Source organism: Salmo salar, chromosome ssa15 (assembly GCF_905237065.1).
Source record: "Salmo salar chromosome ssa15, Ssal_v3.1, whole genome shotgun sequence".
Lineage (NCBI taxonomy): Eukaryota > Metazoa > Chordata > Actinopteri > Salmoniformes > Salmonidae > Salmo > Salmo salar.
This window is the reverse complement of record NC_059456.1, coordinates 23326182-23343799: the sequence shown is the minus strand read 5'-3', so window position 1 is coordinate 23343799 and position 17618 is coordinate 23326182. Positions and strand designations below refer to the sequence as shown.

The 17618-nt window shown below is 40.4% G+C and overlaps 2 protein-coding genes across 2 annotated transcripts in view; both read right to left on the bottom strand.

Annotated features, from left to right (window-relative positions):
* LOC106571093 (sodium/bile acid cotransporter) overlaps nucleotides 1–11176 on the bottom strand; it is a 36132-nt gene extending 24956 nt beyond the window's left edge. Inside the window, exons 1-3 of the mRNA XM_045695563.1 lie at nucleotides 10854–11176; nucleotides 7860–8085; nucleotides 7601–7687 (exon numbers count right to left, since the gene is read on the bottom strand). Coding sequence (XP_045551519.1) covers nucleotides 7601–7687; nucleotides 7860–8063 — 291 coding nt within the window. The 5' untranslated portion in view covers nucleotides 8064–8085; nucleotides 10854–11176. The remainder of the gene's footprint in view (nucleotides 1–7600; nucleotides 7688–7859; nucleotides 8086–10853) is intronic.
* On the bottom strand, nucleotides 9521–10564 carry LOC123727163 (keratin-associated protein 10-4-like). The gene is made up of 2 exons (XM_045695273.1): nucleotides 10315–10564; nucleotides 9521–9933 (listed from the first exon to the last, which is right to left on the bottom strand). The coding sequence occupies exons 1-2, from the start codon at nucleotides 10562–10564 to the stop codon at nucleotides 9521–9523; spliced, it is 663 nt and encodes a 220-aa protein (XP_045551229.1).
* Nucleotides 11177–17618: the final 6442 nt, after the last annotated feature.

The window sequence follows — 17618 nt, the reverse complement described above, 5'->3', positions numbered from 1 at the left end:
CCAATGAGAGATGCTAACCTTAGCCAATCAGATATACTAATCTTAGCCAATGATAAATACTAACCTTAGCCAATGATAAATACTAACCTTAGCCAATGACAGATACTAACCTTACCGAATGAGAGATACTAACCTTAGCCAATGAGAAATACTAACCTTAGCCAATGATAAATACTAACCTTAGCCAATCAGAGATACTAACCTTAGCCAATGAGAGATACTAACCTTAGCCAATGATAAATACTAACCTAAGCCAATGAGAGATACTAACCTTAGCCAATGATAAATACTAACCTTAGCCAATGAGAGATACTAACCTTAGCCAATGAGAGATACTAACCTTAGCCAATCAGAGATACTAACCTTAGCCAATGAGAGATACTAACCTTAGCCAATGATAAATACTAACCTAAGCCAATGAGAGATACTAACCTTAGCCAATGATAAATACTAACCTTAGCCAATGAGAGATACTAACCTTAGCCAATGAGAGATACTAACCTTAGCCAATGAGAGATACTAACCTTAGCCAATGAGAAATACTAACCTAAGCCAATGAGAGATACTAACCTTAGCCAATGATAAATACTAACCTTAGCCAATGAGAGATACTAACGTTAGCCAATGACAGATACTAACCTTAGCCAATGAGAGATACTAACCTTAGCCAATGATAAATACTAACCTTAGCCAATGAGAGATACTAACCTTAGCCAATGAGAGATGCTAACCTTAGCCAATCAGAGATGCTAACCTTAGCCAATGAGAGATACTACCTTAGCCAATGATAAATACTAACCGTAGCCAATGAGAAATACTAACCTTAGCCAATGATAAATACTAACCTTAGCCAATGAGAGATACTAACCTTAGCCAATTAGAGGACTAACCTTAGCCAATGAGAGATACTAACCTTAGCCAATGAGAGATACTAACCTTAGCCAATGAGAGATACTAACCTTAGCCAATGATAAATTACTAACCTTAGCCAATGAGAGATGCTAACCTTAGCCAATGAGAGATACTAACCTTAGCCAATGATAAATACTAACCTTAGCCAATGAGACATACTAACCTTAGCCAATGAGAGATACTAACCTTAGCCAATGAGAGATACTAACCTTAGCCGATGAGAGATACTAACCTTAGCCAATCAGAGATACTAACCTTAGCCAATGAGACATAATAACCTTAGCCAATGAGAGATACTAACCTTAGCCAATGATAAATACTAACCTTAGCCAATGATAAATACTTACCTTAGCCAATGAGAGATACTAACCTTAGCCAATGAGAGATACTAACCTTAGCCAATGAGAGATACTAACCTTAGCCAATGAGAAATACTAACCTTAGCCAATGAGAGATGCTAACCTTAGCCAATCAGAGATACTAAACTTAGCCAATGATAAATACTAACCTTAGCCAATGATAAATACTAACGTTAGCCAATGAGAGATACTAACCTTAGCCAATGAGAGATACTAACGTTAGCCAATCAGAGATACTAACCTTAGCCAATCAGAGATACTAACCTTAGCCAATGAGAGATACTAACCTTAGCCAATGTGAGATACTAACATTAGCCAATGAGAGATACTAACCTTAGCCAATCAGAGATACTAACCTTAGCCAATGATAAATACTAACCTTAACCAATGAAAGATACTAACGTTAGCCAATGATAAATACTAACCTTAGCCAATGAGAAATACTAACCTTAGCCAATGAGAGATACTAACCTTAGCCAATGATAAATGCTAACCTTAGCCAATAAGAGATACTAACCTTAGCCAATTAGAGATTCTAACCTTAGCCAATTAGAGATTCTAACCTTAGCCAATGGGAGATACTAACCTTAGCCAATTAGAGATACTAACCTTAGCCAATGAGAGATACTAACCTTAGCCAATGATAAATACTAACTTTAGCCAATGAGAGATACTAACGTTAGCCAATGACAGATACTAACCTTAGCCAATGAGAGATACTAACCTTAGCCAATGATAAATACAAACCTTAGCCAATGAGAGATACTAACCTTAGCCAATGAGAGAAACTAACCTTAGCCAATCAGAGATGCTAACCTTAGCCAATGAGAGATACTACCTTAGCCAATGATAAATACTAACCGTAGCCAATGAGAAATACTAACCTTAGCCAATAATAAATACTAACCTTAGCCAATGAGAGATACTAACCTTAGCCAATGAGAGATACTAACCTTAGCCAATGAGAGATACTAACCTTAGCCAATGAGAGATACTAACCTTAGCCAATGAGACCTAATAACCTTAGCCAATGAGAGATGCTAACCTTAGCCAATCAGAGATACTAAACTTAGCCAATGATAAATACTAACCTTAGCCAATGAGAAATACTAACCTTAGCCAATGAGAGATACTAACCTTAGCCAATGAGAGATACTAACCTTAGCCAATGAGAGATACTAACCTTAGCCAATGAGAAATACTAACCTTAGCCAATGATAAATACTAACCTTAGCCAATCAGAGATACTAACCTTAGCCAATGAGAGATACTAACCTTAGCCAATGATAAATACTAACCTAAGCCAATGAGAGATACTAACCTTAGCCAATGATAAATACTAACCTTAGCCAATGAGAGATACTAACCTTAGCCAATGATAAATACTAACCTTAGCCAATGAGATATACTAACCTTAGCCAATGAGAAATACTAACCTTAGCCAATGAGAAATACTAACCTTAGCCAATGATAAATACTAACCTTAGCCAATTAGAGATGCTAACCTTAGCCAATGAGAGATAATAACCTTAGCCAATAAGAGATACTAACCTTAGCCAATTAGAGATACTAACCTGAGCCAATGAGAGATACTAACCTTAGCCAATGAGAGATACTAACCTTAGCCAATGATAAATACTAACCTTAGCCAATGGGAGATTCTAACATTAGCCAATGAGAGATACTAACCTTAGCCAATCAGAGATACTAACCTTAGCCAATGATAAATACTAACCTTAGCCAATGAAAGATACGAACGTTAGCCAATGATAAATACTAACCTTAGCCAATGAGAGATACTAACCTTAGCCAATTAGAGATTCTAACCTTAGCCAATGGGAGATACTAACCTTAGCCAATTAGAGATACTAACCTTAGCCAATGAGAGATACTAACCTTAGCCAATGATAAATACTAACCTTAGCCAATGAGAGATACTAACGTTAGCCAATGACAGATACTAACCTTAGCCAATGAGAGATACTAACCTTAGCCAATCAGAGATGCTAACCTTAGCCAATGAGAGATACTACCTTAGCCAATGATAAATACTAACCATAGCCAATGAGAAATACTAACCTTAGCCAATGATAAGTACTAACCTTAGCCAATGAGAGATACTAACCTTAGCCAATTAAAGGACTAACCTTAGCCAATGAGAGATACTAACCTTAGCTAATGAGAGATACTAACCTTAGCCAATGAGAGATACTAACCTTAGCCAATGATAAATTACTAACCTTAGCCAATGAGAGATGCTAACCTTAGCCAATGAGAGATACTAACCTTAGCCAATGATAAATACTAACCTTAGCCAATGAGACATACTAACCTTAGCCAATGAGAGATACTAACCTTAGCCAATGAGAGATACTAACCTTAGCCAATTAGAGATTCTAACCTTAGCCAATGGGAGATACTAACCTTAGCCAATTAGAGATACTAACCTTAGCCAATGAGAGATACTAACCTTAGCCAATGATAAATACTAACCTTAGCCAATGAGAGATACTAACGTTAGCCAATGACAGATACTAACCTTAGCCAATGAGAGATACTAACCTTAGCCAATGATAAATACTAACCTTAGCCAATGAGAGATACTAACCTTAGCCAATGAGAGATACTAACCTTAGCCAATCAGAGATGCTAACCTTAGCCAATGAGAGATACTACCTTAGCCAATGATAAATACTAACCGTAGCCAATGAGAAATACTAACTTTAGCCAATGATAAATACTAACCTTAGCCAATGAGGGATACTAACCTTAGCCAATGAGAGGACTAACCTTAGCCAATGAGAGATACTAACCTTAGCCAATGAGAGATACTAACCTTAGCCAATGAGAGATACTAACCTTAGCCAATGATAAATTACTAACCTTAGCCAATGAGAGATGCTAACCTTAGCCAATGAGAGATACTAACCTTAGCCAATGAGACATAATAACCTTAGCCAATGAGAGATACTAACCTTAGCCAATGATAAATACTAACCTTAGCCAATGATAAATACTTACCTTAGCCAATGAGAGATACTAACCTTAGCCAATGAGAGATACTAACCTTAGCCAATGAGAGATACTAACCTTAGCCAATGAGAAATACTAACCTTAGCCAATGAGAGATGCTAACCTTAGCCAATCAGATATACTAATCTTAGCCAATGATAAATACTAACCTTAGCCAATGATAAATACTAACCTTAGCCAATGACAGATACTAACCTTACCCAATGAGAGATACTAACCTTAGCCAATGAGAAATACTAACCTTAGCCAATGATAAATACTAACCTTAGCCAATCAGAGATACTAACCTTAGCCAATGAGAGATACTAACCTTAGCCAATGATAAATACTAACCTAAGCCAATGAGAGATACTAACCTTAGCCAATGATAAATACTAACCTTAGCCAATGAGAGATACTAACGTTAGCCAATGACAGATACTAACCTTAGCCAATGAGAGATACTAACCTTAGCCAATGATAAATACTAACCTTAGCCAATGAGAGATACTAACCTTAGCCAATGAGAGATGCTAACCTTAGCCAATCAGAGATGCTAACCTTAGCCAATGAGAGATACTACCTTAGCCAATGATAAATACTAACCGTAGCCAATGAGAAATACTAACCTTAGCCAATGATAAATACTAACCTTAGCCAATGAGAGATACTAACCTTAGCCAATTAGAGGACTAACCTTAGCCAATGAGAGATACTAACCTTAGCCAATGAGAGATACTAACCTTAGCCAATGAGAGATACTAACCTTAGCCAATGATAAATTACTAACCTTAGCCAATGAGAGATGCTAACCTTAGCCAATGAGAGATACTAACCTTAGCCAATGATAAATACTAACCTTAGCCAATGAGACATACTAACCTTAGCCAATGAGAGATACTAACCTTAGCCAATGAGAGATACTAACCTTAGCCAATTAGAGATTCTAACCTTAGCCAATGGGAGATACTAACCTTAGCCAATTAGAGATACTAACCTTAGCCAATGAGAGATACTAACCTTAGCCAATGATAAATACTAACCTTAGCCAATGAGAGATACTAACGTTAGCCAATGACAGATACTAACCTTAGCCAATGAGAGATACTAACCTTAGCCAATGATAAATACTAACCTTAGCCAATGAGAGATACTAACCTTAGCCAATGAGAGATACTAACCTTAGCCAATCAGAGATGCTAACCTTAGCCAATGAGAGATACTACCTTAGCCAATGATAAATACTAACCGTAGCCAATGAGAAATACTAACCTTAGCCAATGATAAATACTAACCTTAGCCAATGAGGGATACTAACCTTAGCCAATGAGAGGACTAACCTTAGCCAATGAGAGATACTAACCTTAGCCAATGAGAGATACTAACCTTAGCCAATGAGAGATACTAACCTTAGCCAATGATAAATTACTAACCTTAGCCAATGAGAGATGCTAACCTTAGCCAATGAGAGATACTAACCTTAGCCAATGATAAATACTAACCTTAGCCAATGAGAGATACTAACCTTAGCCAATTAGAGGACTAACCTTAGCCAATGAGAGATACTAACCTTAGCCAATGATAAATACTAACCTTAGCCAATGAGAGATACTAACCTTAGCCAATTAGAGGACTAACCTTAGCCAATGAGAGATACTAACCTTAGCCAATGAGAGATACTAACCTTAGCCAATGAGAGATACTAACCTTAGCCAATGATAAATTACTAACCTTAGCCAATGAGAGATGCTAACCTTAGCCAATGAGAGATGCTAACCTTAGCCAATGAGAGATACTAACCTTAGCCAATGATAAATACTAACCTTAGCCAATGAGACATAATAACCTTAGCCAATGAGAGATACTAACCTTAGCCAATGATAAATACTAACCTTAGCCAATGATAAATACTTACCTTAGCCAATGAGAGATACTAACCTTAGCCAATGAGAGATACTAACCTTAGCCAATGAGAGATACTAACCTTAGCCATTGAGAAATACTAACCTTAGCCAATGAGAGATGCTAACCTTAGCCAATCAGAGATACTAAACTTAGCCAATGATAAATACTAACCTTAGCCAATGATAAATACTAACCTTAGCCAATGAGAGATACTAACCTTAGCCAATGAGAGATACTAACCTTAGCCAATGAGAGATACTAACCTTAGCCAATGAGAAATACTAACCTTAGCCAATGATAAATACTAACCTTAGCCAATTAGAGATGCTAACCTTAGCCAATGAGAGATACTAACCTTAGCCAATGAGAGATACTAACCTTAGCCAATTAGAGATACTAACCTTAGCCAATGAGAGATACTAACCTTAGCCAATGAGAGATACTAACCTTAGCCAATGATAAATACTAACCTTAGACAATGAGACATACTAACCTTAGCCAATGAGAGATACTAACCTTAGCCAATGAGAGATACTAACCTTAGCCAATGAGAGATACTAACCTTAGCCAATCAGAGATACTAACCTTAGCCAATGAGACATAATAACCTTAGCCAATGAGAGATACTAACCTTAGCCAATGATAAATACTAACCTTAGCCAATGATAAATACTTACCTTAGCCAATGAGAGATACTAACCTTAGCCAATGAGAGATACTAACCTTAGCCAATGAGAGATACTAACCTTAGCCAATGAGAAATACTAACCTTAGCCAATGAGAGATGCTAACCTTAGCCAATCAGAGATACTAAACTTAGCCAATGATAAATACTAACCTTAGCCAATGATAAATACTAACCTTAGCCAATGAGAGATACTAACCTTAGCCAATGAGAGATACTAACCTTAGCCAATGAGAGATACTAACCTTAGCCAATGAGAAATACTAACCTTAGCCAATGAGAAATACTAACCTTAGCCAATGATAAATACTAACCTTAGCCAATTAGAGATGCTAACCTTAGCCAATGAGAGATACTAACCTTAGCCAATGAGAGATACTAACCTTAGCCAATTAGAGATACTAACCTTAGCCAATGAGAGATACTAACCTTAGCCAATGAGAGATACTAACCTTAGCCAATGATAAATACTAACCTTAGCCAATGGGAGATTCTAACCTTAGCCAATGAGAGATACTAACCTTAGCCAATCAGAGATACTAACCTTAGCCAATGATAAATACTAACCTTTGCCAATGAGAGATACTAACCTTAGCCAATGATAAATACTAACCTTAGCCAATGAGAGGACTAACAGTAGCCAATGATAAATACTAACCGTAGCCAATGAGAGATACAAACCTTAGCAAATGATAAATTCTAACCTTAGTCAGTGAGAGATACTAACCTTAGCCAATGAGAAGGCAGTGAGGGGCATTACTCCAAACTGGGCCACCACTGCAATGGCTACTCCTTTAGGTTTCAGGATGTGGGCCTTTAGAGAATAATAAACAACATTAATATTATGAATAGAATATTTAATTTGTAACATTTCACAAACCCGAAAACTTCTTTAATCACAGCAACAAAAAACATCACATAACAGGAGGAAGATAACCCCAAAAAGTCTGAAACAACTGGAAACTAGAGACGAGCATCATCAGAACCTTGATCTTGGACACCTCCATGGTACAGCCCAGTGAAACCATGGTGATGAAGAGGATCACTATGCTGGTGATGCTGATGGTCTGGTCTATTATGGGTGGCAGGCGGGGGAAATGGGTTGGAGTGATGTTGAATAGTGAACTGTCATTGGACGACAGGTACTGATCAGAGAACACGGCCATGGCGGTGTCAATGGTGTCTTCCATTTGTATCGTCTCTGGTCGGAGCCTTTGGGAGAGAGACAGAGAGGGAGAGAGAGGGAGAGAGGGAGATCAAGGGTGAGAGAGAGAGACGGAGAGAGAGGGAGAGAGAGAGAGATAGAGAGAGAGAGAGGGAGAGAGAGATAGGAGAGAGAAAGAGAGAGACGGAGAGAGGGGGAGAGGGGGACAGAGAGAGAGAGAGAAAGAAAGAGAGGGATAAAGAGACAGAGAGAGGGAGAGAGAAACAGAGAGAGAGAGCGAGAGAGAGAGCGAGACAGAGAGAGACAGAGAGAGACAGAGAGAGAGAGAGATATTGTAGTGGGCACTAGTAAACATACTGCTTTAATTAGCATTTTTACTAATAACATATATTTTTTAAACGGTCTGGTAAATCCTATGTGGCAGAACTCCTTCAACTCCAAGTCATTTAGTCCTTAAGTACTATTGACTAAAAGTCATTGCTTACTTATACAAGTGAAGCTGTTGACTCACTGAAAGCATGAGAGCAGATAATACGATCTTATGTCTGTCTTTTCAACATAAAACAAGATATTTACAGCAGTTAATACTCACATATGATCTCTAAGCTAACCAGTGCATGTTTAGTTTTTTGAATGCTGTTTGTTGCTTCTGCATGAGTTTTGCAGTCAGTTGCATGTCTTCATCTCAACATTTGTAACCTACAGAGACAGTACAGCCTTTTCTCTGCTGCCTTTACTTTCCCACCTCATAGCACCTTCCAACATTACACTTCTTTAGCTTCGATGCCAAGCTGCTCATCTCATCTCCCCACTCTCTACATATCTCTACCACATCCTCCCTTTACACTTCTGTGAGTGAGGCATAGTATTGCTGCCTTCTGCCTGTGTTCACATACTGTTTAAACACACAATAACTACCTAGAACAACTTTCCTACCTCTATTGATAGCAGTCAATAACGGGTTGAATTCTTATTCATGCAAACTCTTAGAATTGCCATTTCAATACTATGGGGAACTTTAAAAGGGATGCACACACACAAGTTGTGCCAAAGTCTTGTGCAGGTGTGTTTGAGTGTTAAAAAGTATTCAACGGTTAAAGGAAGAAGCTTTTGGATGCTTTAGAACGATTCTTTACAAAGGGAACAGTTGGCAGCAGCTACGTTGTTTTGAATGCATGGTATATGATCATGGTATATGGTCATCCCTCCAGATATCAAACCTCATTTTAGCTGTGTTCTAGGTGTGCAATTCTAAAGTGAGAATAGGACATACATGGGCCCTTCACAGTGGGCCTCTTCACAGTGGGCCGTTTTACAGTGAGCCTCTTTACAGTGGGCGTCTTCACAGTGGGCCTCTTTTCAATGGAACACTTTACAGTGGGCCTTTTTAAAGTGAGCCCCTTCACAGTGGGCCTCTTTACAGTGGGCCTCTTCACAGTGGGCCTCTTTACAGTGGGACATTTCACAGTGGGCCTCTTTACATTATACCTCTTTACAGTGGGCCTCTTTACAGTGGGAAACTTCACAATGGGACACTTCACAGTGGACCTCTTTACAGTGAGCCCCTTTACAGGTGGCCTCTTTACAGTTGGACACTGTACAGTGGGCCTCTTTACAGTGAGCCCCTTCACAGTGGGCCACTTTACAGTGGGACATTTCACAGTGGGCCCCTTCACAGTGTGCCTCTTTACAGTTGGACACTTTACAGTTGGACACTGTACAGTGGGCCTCTTTACAGTGAGCCCCTTCACAGTGGGCCTCTTTACAGTGGGACACATCACAGTGGGCTTCTTCACAGTGGGCCTCTTTACAGTGGGGCACTTTACAGTGGACCTCTTTACAGTGGGCCTCTTTACAGTGGGCCTCTTTACATTGTACCTCTTCACAGTGGGCATCTTCACATTATACCTCTTTACAGTGGGCCTCTTAACAGTGAGCCCCTTTACAGTGGGCCTCTTTACAGTGGGACACTTCACAGTGGGCCTCTTCACAGTGGGCCTCTATACAGTGGTTCTATTTATAGTTGGCCTCTTTACAGTGGGGCACTTTACAGTGGGCCACTTCACAGTTGGCCTCTTTACATTATACCGCTTCACAGTGGGCCTCTTCACATTATACCTCTTCACAGTGGGCCTCTTCACAGTGGGACTCTTTGCATTATGCCTCTTTACAGTGGGCCTCTTTACATTATGCCTCTTTACAGTGGGCCTCTTCACATTATACCTCTTTACATTATACCTCTTTACAGTGGGCCTCTTTACATTAGACCTCTTTACAGTGGGCCACTTCACAGTGGGCCTCTTTACAGTTGCCCTCTTTATAGTGGTCCACTTCACAGTGGGCCTTTTTACAGTTGGCCTCTTCACAGTGGGCCTCTTTACAGTTGCCCTCTTTATAGTGGTCCACTTCACAGTGGGCCTTTTTACAGTTGGCCTCTTCACAGTGGGCCTCTTCACAGTGGACCTCTTCACAGTCGGCCTCTTTACAGTGGGCCTCTTTACAGTTGCCCTCTTTATAGTGGTCCATTTCACAGTGGGCCTCTTCACAGTGGGCCTCTTTACAGTTGCCCTATTTATAGTGGTCCACTTCACAGTGGGCCACTTTACAGTTGCCCTCTTTATAGTGGTCCACTTCACAGTGGGCCTTTTTACAGTTGGCCACTTCACAGTGGGCCTCTTTACCACACATTTCACACTACACTGTACTTATCCTCTGAAAATGTAGTGAAATTATGAGTCTGAGTCTAACTAAGTCCTACTAAATATTCTAATACAACTTTATAACAATCAAGTCCATATTTAGGGTCTTGTCTTACCTTTTAGGAGAAGGTGGATATTCCTTTTGTGGTCTTTCCTGTCTGTGGTCTTTCCTCTCTGTGGTCTTTCCTCTCTGTGGTCTTTCCTGTCTGTGGTCTTTCCTGTCTGTGGTCTTTCCTCTCTGTGGTCTTTCCTGTCTGTGGTCTTTCCTCTCTGTGGTCTTTCCTCTCTGTGGTCTGTGGTCTTTCCTGTCTCTGGTCTTTCCTCTCTGTGGTCTTTCCTGTCTGTGGTTTCTGTGTTGTTAAATGAAGTCGTTCTGCGTGGACACAGCCTTTAAAGTGTATCCTTGTTCTAATGTGGCTAATTATTGCCAGAGTGAGAGTGGTAAATATCTGTCTGTGAATCAGTCTTCTGGACCGGGAGTATTATGTCCTCCTCCCCTCACCTGTTCCTCTTATCTCTGCTGTCTCCCTCCTGCAATGGATATCAGATCCTTTCTCACATTATTGGGATGGGCCCAGGGCCAGTCAGGTGTGTGTCTGTGTGTGTGTGTGTGTGTGTGTGTGTGTGTGTGTGTGTGTGTGTGTGTGTGTGTGTGTGTGTGTGTGTGTGTGTGTGTGTGTGTGTGAGTTGAGTCCTAAAATGGAAAACATATTGTAGTGTATTGTAGTATTGTAGTGTGGTATTGTAGTTTATCGTAGTATTGTTGTGCAGTATTGTAATGCAGTGTAGTATGTAGTGCAGTTTAGTATTGTAGTTTAGTATTGTAGGGTAGTATTTTAGTGCAATATTGTAGTGCAGTTTAGTGTGTAGCGTGGTATAGTATTGTAGTGTAGTATTATAGTGTAGTGTAGTATTGTAGTGTGGTGTAGTATTGCAGTGTAGTGTAGTATTGCAATGCAGTGTAGTATTGCAGTGTAGTGTAGTATTGTAGTGTAGTATTGTAGTGTGGTGTAGTATTGTGGTGTAGTGTAGTATTGTAGTGTAGTATTGTAGCGCAGTGTAGTATTGTAGTGTAGTGTAATATTGTAGTGTAGTATCGTAGTGTAGTGTAGTGTAGTATTGTGGTGTAGTGTGGTGTAGTATTGTAGTGTGGTGTAGTGTAGTATTGTGGTGTAGTATTGTAGTGCAGTGTAGTATTGTAGTGTGGTGTAGTATTGTGGTGTAGTATTGTAGTGTAGTGAAGTATTGTAGCGTGGTGTAGTAGTGTAGTGTAGTGTAGTATTGAAGTGTAGTGTAGTATTGAAGTGTGGTATTGTAGTGTGGTGTACTATTGTATTGTAGTGTAGTATTGTAGCGTAGTGTAGTATTGTAGTGTAGTATTGTATTGTAGTGTAGTACTGTAGTGCAGTAGTGTAGTGTAGTATTGTATTGTATTGTAGTATTGTAGTGCTGTGTCGTATTATAGTGTAGTGTAGTATTGTAGTGCAGTGTACAATTGTATTACAGTGTAGTATTGCAGTATTGTAGTGCAGTGTAGTATTGTATTGTAATGTAGTATTGTTGTTTAGTGCAGTATTGTAGTGTAGTGTAGTATTGCAGTGCAGTGTACAATTGTGGTGTAGTCTAGTATTGTAGTGCAGTGTAGTATTGTCGTGTAGTATTGTACTATAGTAGTGCAGTGCAACATTCAAATCATATCAAATTGTATTGGTCACATACACATATTTAGCAGATGTTATTGCGGGTGTAGCGAAATGCTTGTGTTTCTAGCTCCAACCGTGCAGTAGTATCTAACAATTCACAACAATACACACAAATCTAAACGTGAAAAAATGGAATTAAGAAATATATAAATATTAGGACAAGCAATGTCGGAGTGGCATTGACTACAATACAGTAGAATAGAATACAGTATATACACTACCGTTCAAAAGCTTGGAGTCACTTAGAAAAGTCATGTTTTTGAAAGAAAAGCCAATTTTTTGTCTATTAAAATTAAAATAGAAGGCCAGCATCCCGGAGTCGCCTCTTCACTGTTGACGTTGAGACTGGTGTTTTGCGGGTACTATTTCATGAAGCTGCCAGTTGAGGACTTGTGAGGCGTCTATTTCTCAAACCAGACACTAATGTATTTGCCCTCTTGCAGAGTTGTGCACCGGGGCCTCCCACTCCTCTTTCTATTCTGGTTAGAACCAGTTTGTGCTGTTCGGTGAAGGGAGTAGTACACAGCGTTGTACGTGATCTTCAATTTCTCGTATGGAATAGTCTTCATTTCTCAGAACAAGAATAGATTGATGAGTTTCATAAGAAAGTGCTTTGTTTCTGGCCATTTTGAGCCTGTAATCGAACCCACAAATGCTGATGCTCCAGATACTCAACTAGTCTAAAGATGGCTAGTTTTATTGCTTCTTCAATCAGAACAACAGTTTTCAGCTGTGCTAACATAATTGAAAGAGGGTTTTCTAATGATCAATTAGCCTTTTAAAATGATAAACTTGGATTAGCTAACACAACGTGCCATTGGAACACAGGAGTGATGGTTGCTGATAATGGCCCTATGTAGATATTCCATGCAAAATCATCCGTTTCCAGCTACAATAGTCATTTACAACATTAACAGTGTCTACACTGTATTTCTGATCAATTTGATGTTATTTTAATGGACAAAAATGTGCTTTTCTTTAAAAAACAAGGACATTTCTAAGTGACCCCAAACTTCTGAACGGTAGTGTAAATATGAGAGGAGTAAAGCAGTATGTAAACATTATTAAAGTGACCAGTGATTCCATGTCTATGTATATAGGGCAACAGACTCTAAGGTGCAGGGTTGAGTAACCGGGTGGAAGCCGGCTAGTGATTTAACAGTCTGATGGCCTTGAGATAGAAGCTGTTTTTCAGTCTCTCGGTCACAGCTTTGATGCACCTGTACTGACCTCGCCTTCTGGATGATAACGGAGTGAACAGGCCGTGGCTCGGGTGGTGTAAGAATGCTGTTCATTGACTATAACTCAGCATTCAACACCATAGTACCCTCCAAGCTCATCATTAAGCTTGAAGCCCTGGGTCTCAACCCCGCCCTGTGCAATTGGGTCCTGGACTTTCTGACGGGCCGCCCCCAGGTGGTGAAGGTAGGAAACAACATCTCAACACTGGGGCCCAACAAGGGTGCACACTCAGACCCCTCCTGTACTCCCTGTTCACCCACAACTGCGTGGCCATGCACGCCCCCAACTCAATCATCAAGTTTGCAGACGACACAACAGTAGTAGGCTTGATTACCAACAACGTCAAGACAGCCTACAGGGAGGAAGTGAGGGCGCTCGGAGTGTGGTGTCAGGAAAACAACCTCTCACTCAACGTCAACAAAACAAAGGAGATGATTGTGGACTTCAGGAAACAGCAGAGGGAGCACCCCCCTATCCACATTGACAGGACAGTAGTGGAGAGGGTGGAAAGTTTTAAGTTCCTCGGCGTACACATCACAGACAAACTGAAATGGTCCACCCACACAGACAGTGTGGTGAAGAAGGCGCAGCAGCGCCTCTTCAACCTCAGGAGGCTGAAGAAATTTGGCTCGTCACCCAAAACCCTCAAACTTTTACAGATGCACAATCAAGAGCATCCTGTGGGGCTGTATCACAGCCTGGTACGGCAACTGCACTGCCCACAACCGCAAGGCTCGCCAGAGGGTGGTGCGGTCTGCACAACTCATCACTGGGGGCGACTACCTGCCCTCTAGGACACCTACAGCACCCGATATCACAGGGAGGCCAAAAAGATCATCAAGGACAACAACCACCCGAGCCACTACCTGTACACCCCGCTATCATCCAGAAGGTGAGGTCAGTACAGGTGCATCAAAGCTGGGACCGAGAGACTGAAAAACAGCTTCTATCTCAAGGCCATCAGACTGTTAAACAGCCATCACTAGCACAGAGAGGCTGCTGCCAACATACAGACTTGAAATTATTGGCCACTTTAATAAATGGATCACTAGTCACTTTCAATAATGCCACTTTAATAATGTTTACATATCTTGCATTACTCATCTCATATGTATATACGGTACTCTATACCATCTATTGCATCTTAGCCTATGCCGCTCGGCCATTGCTCATCCATATATATATATTTATATATTCTTATTCCATCCCTTTACTTAGATTTGTGTATATTAGGTAGTTGTTGTGGAATTTTTTTATTACTTGTTAGATATTGCTGCACTGTTGGAACTAGAAGCACAAGCATTTCGCTACACTCGCATTAACATCTGCTAACCATGTGTATGTGACCTATAAAATTTGATTTGGTTGATGTCCTTGAGGGAAGGTAGTGCTGCCGGTGATGTGTTGGGCAGACCGCACCACCATCTCACTGCGGTTGTGGGCAGTGCAGTTGCCATACCAGGCGGTGATATAGCCTGTTGCGCCTTCTTCACCACACTGTCTGTGTGGGTGGACCATTTCAGATTGTCAGTGATTTGTATGCCGAGGAACTTGAAGCTTTTTACCTTCTCCACTGCGGTCCCGTCGATGTGGATAGGAGCGTGTTCTCTCTGCTGTTTCCTGAAATCCACAATCAGCTCCTTCATTTTGTTGACATTGAGGCAGAGGTTATTTGTAGTGTAATGTAGTGTAGTATTGTATTGTAGTATTGTAGTGTAGTAATGTAGTAGAGTATTGTAGTGTAGTATTGTAGTGTGGTATTGTAGTGAAGTGTGGTATTGTAGTGCAGTGTATTACTGTAATGTAGCACAGTATTGTAATGTAGTATTGTAGTATAGTGCAGTATTGCAGTGTAGCATTGTAGTGCAGTGTATTACTGTAATGTAGTGCAGTATTGTTGTGCCGTGTAGTATTGTAGTATAGTGCAGTATTGTAGTGTAGTATTGTAGTGCAGGCTATTACCACAGTGTATTGTAGTGTAGTATAGTATGGTATTGTAGTGTAGTATTGTGTTGTAGTATTGTAGTGTATTGTAGCATAGCGTAGTATAGTATTGTTGTAGTGTATTGCAGTGTAGTATTGCGGTGTAGTATTGTAGTATAGTATAGTGTAGTATTGCAGTGTAGTATTGTAGTGTGGTATTGTTAACAGTAGTATTAGTATATAAATATTCAGTACTGGACTGCAGCTATATTCATCATTGGACTACAACTGTTATATTCAGTACTGGACTACAGACGTTATATTCAGTACTGGAATATGGAACAAAACTCAAATCATTATTTTTTTTGGTTCAAGATAGCTGAACAAGTACATTTTGTGAACGAACGTGCTCCTCCTGTCAAGAATCGCACATGTCCTTCTAGCCCTCTTCCTCCCCCTGGTGTGGTACATACAGAACAGAGGAAGATAGACTGAGTCTCAAATGGCACCCTATTCCCTACACTGTGCATTCTTTTTTTTGCCAGAAGCCCTGGGGTTTAATTTGGGATGCAGGTGTAGAGTGGTTCCTGCAGCATTGCCTGAATGCATTATTAAGGCCTTTTGTGTCATCCGTCTAAATGAGCTATACTGTTACGCCGCTATGGCCCTCTAACTGGGTGACCCTGTTTAGTCAACAGCCTTATGTACGCTGCTGCCGCTGTGGGACAGGGTTAAAGAGAGAGGGAGGCCACTGCGGGTGTGTACGTGTTTAAAAAAAAATGTATCCTTTATTTATCGAGGCAAGTCAGTTAAGAACAAATTCTTATTTACAATGACAGCCTACCCTGGCCAAACCCTAACCCGGACGACGCTGGACCAATTGTGCGCCGCCCTATGGGACTCCCAATCACGGCCGTTTGTGATACAGCCTGGAATCGAACCAGGGTCTGTAATGAGATGCAGTGCCTTAGACCGCTGACCCACTTGGTGGGGGTGTCATTGGCAGCTGCCCTCCTGACCTGCTGGGGAATGGATACTGTTCTGACGCTGCTTGTTTTTACAGATTTGCTGATCCACTATTGTAGCAGCTAAAATAATCCACTGTGTAAGGTCTTTCTTTATCTAGAGCACAATTTGTGGAGAAAAAAAAAGCCTAGATTATTCCCTATTCGCTCAGCGGCAGGGATGCCCCCACAAACTTTAGGTGGAGAAGGGGAGTTTAATACGCTCTAAGAAAAAAGGGTTCCAAAAGGGTTATTTGCAGAGGGATATGGTTCTACCGAGAACTGTTTTGATCAAAATAACCCTTTTTGGAAGACAAGGATTCTTTGTAAGGCAAAGGGTTCTACCTAGAAGCTTTAACATCCTAAGAACTGTTTTTGAAAGAAAGGGTTCTTTGATGATTCTTTGGAACACAAGAAGGATTCCTTGGAAGGCAAAAAGGGTTCTACATTGAACCATATATAATATTTCCCAGCACGCTCTATTGCAGGAAAATTCTGAATGCAGGTTGCAGGTGATTAATAATATCCACTTGTTAGATAGCCTAACTCTGTCAGCATTCCAATAGGAATTCTGAATGCAGGTTGCAGGTGATTAATAATTCCACTTGTTAGATAGCCTAACTCTGTCAGCATTCCAATAGGAATCACTTTGCAAGCCAGCATAATGTAACTTGCAGGCCTGATGTGGCCTGTAAACCAGGAGATTCCTAACACCACTGTGTTAGGTGTATAACTAGGCACTCATAGAAAGGCCTTGTAATATAGGTAATGTAATAAAAAATTGTATTTTAGAGGCTAGTGAGGCTGTTGGAACTGTTCATAGAGGATTCTTGGAAGAACTCTCCAAAGATAAAGGGTTCTCGGTAGAACCCTTAATAGACGGTTCTAGGAAGAACCCTACGTAGAGGGTTTTAGGTAGAACCATACCAAAGGGGTTCTTTGAAGAACCCTGCATGGAGGGTTCTAGATAGAACCCTCTGAAAAAGGGTTCTACCCAGCACCAAAAAGG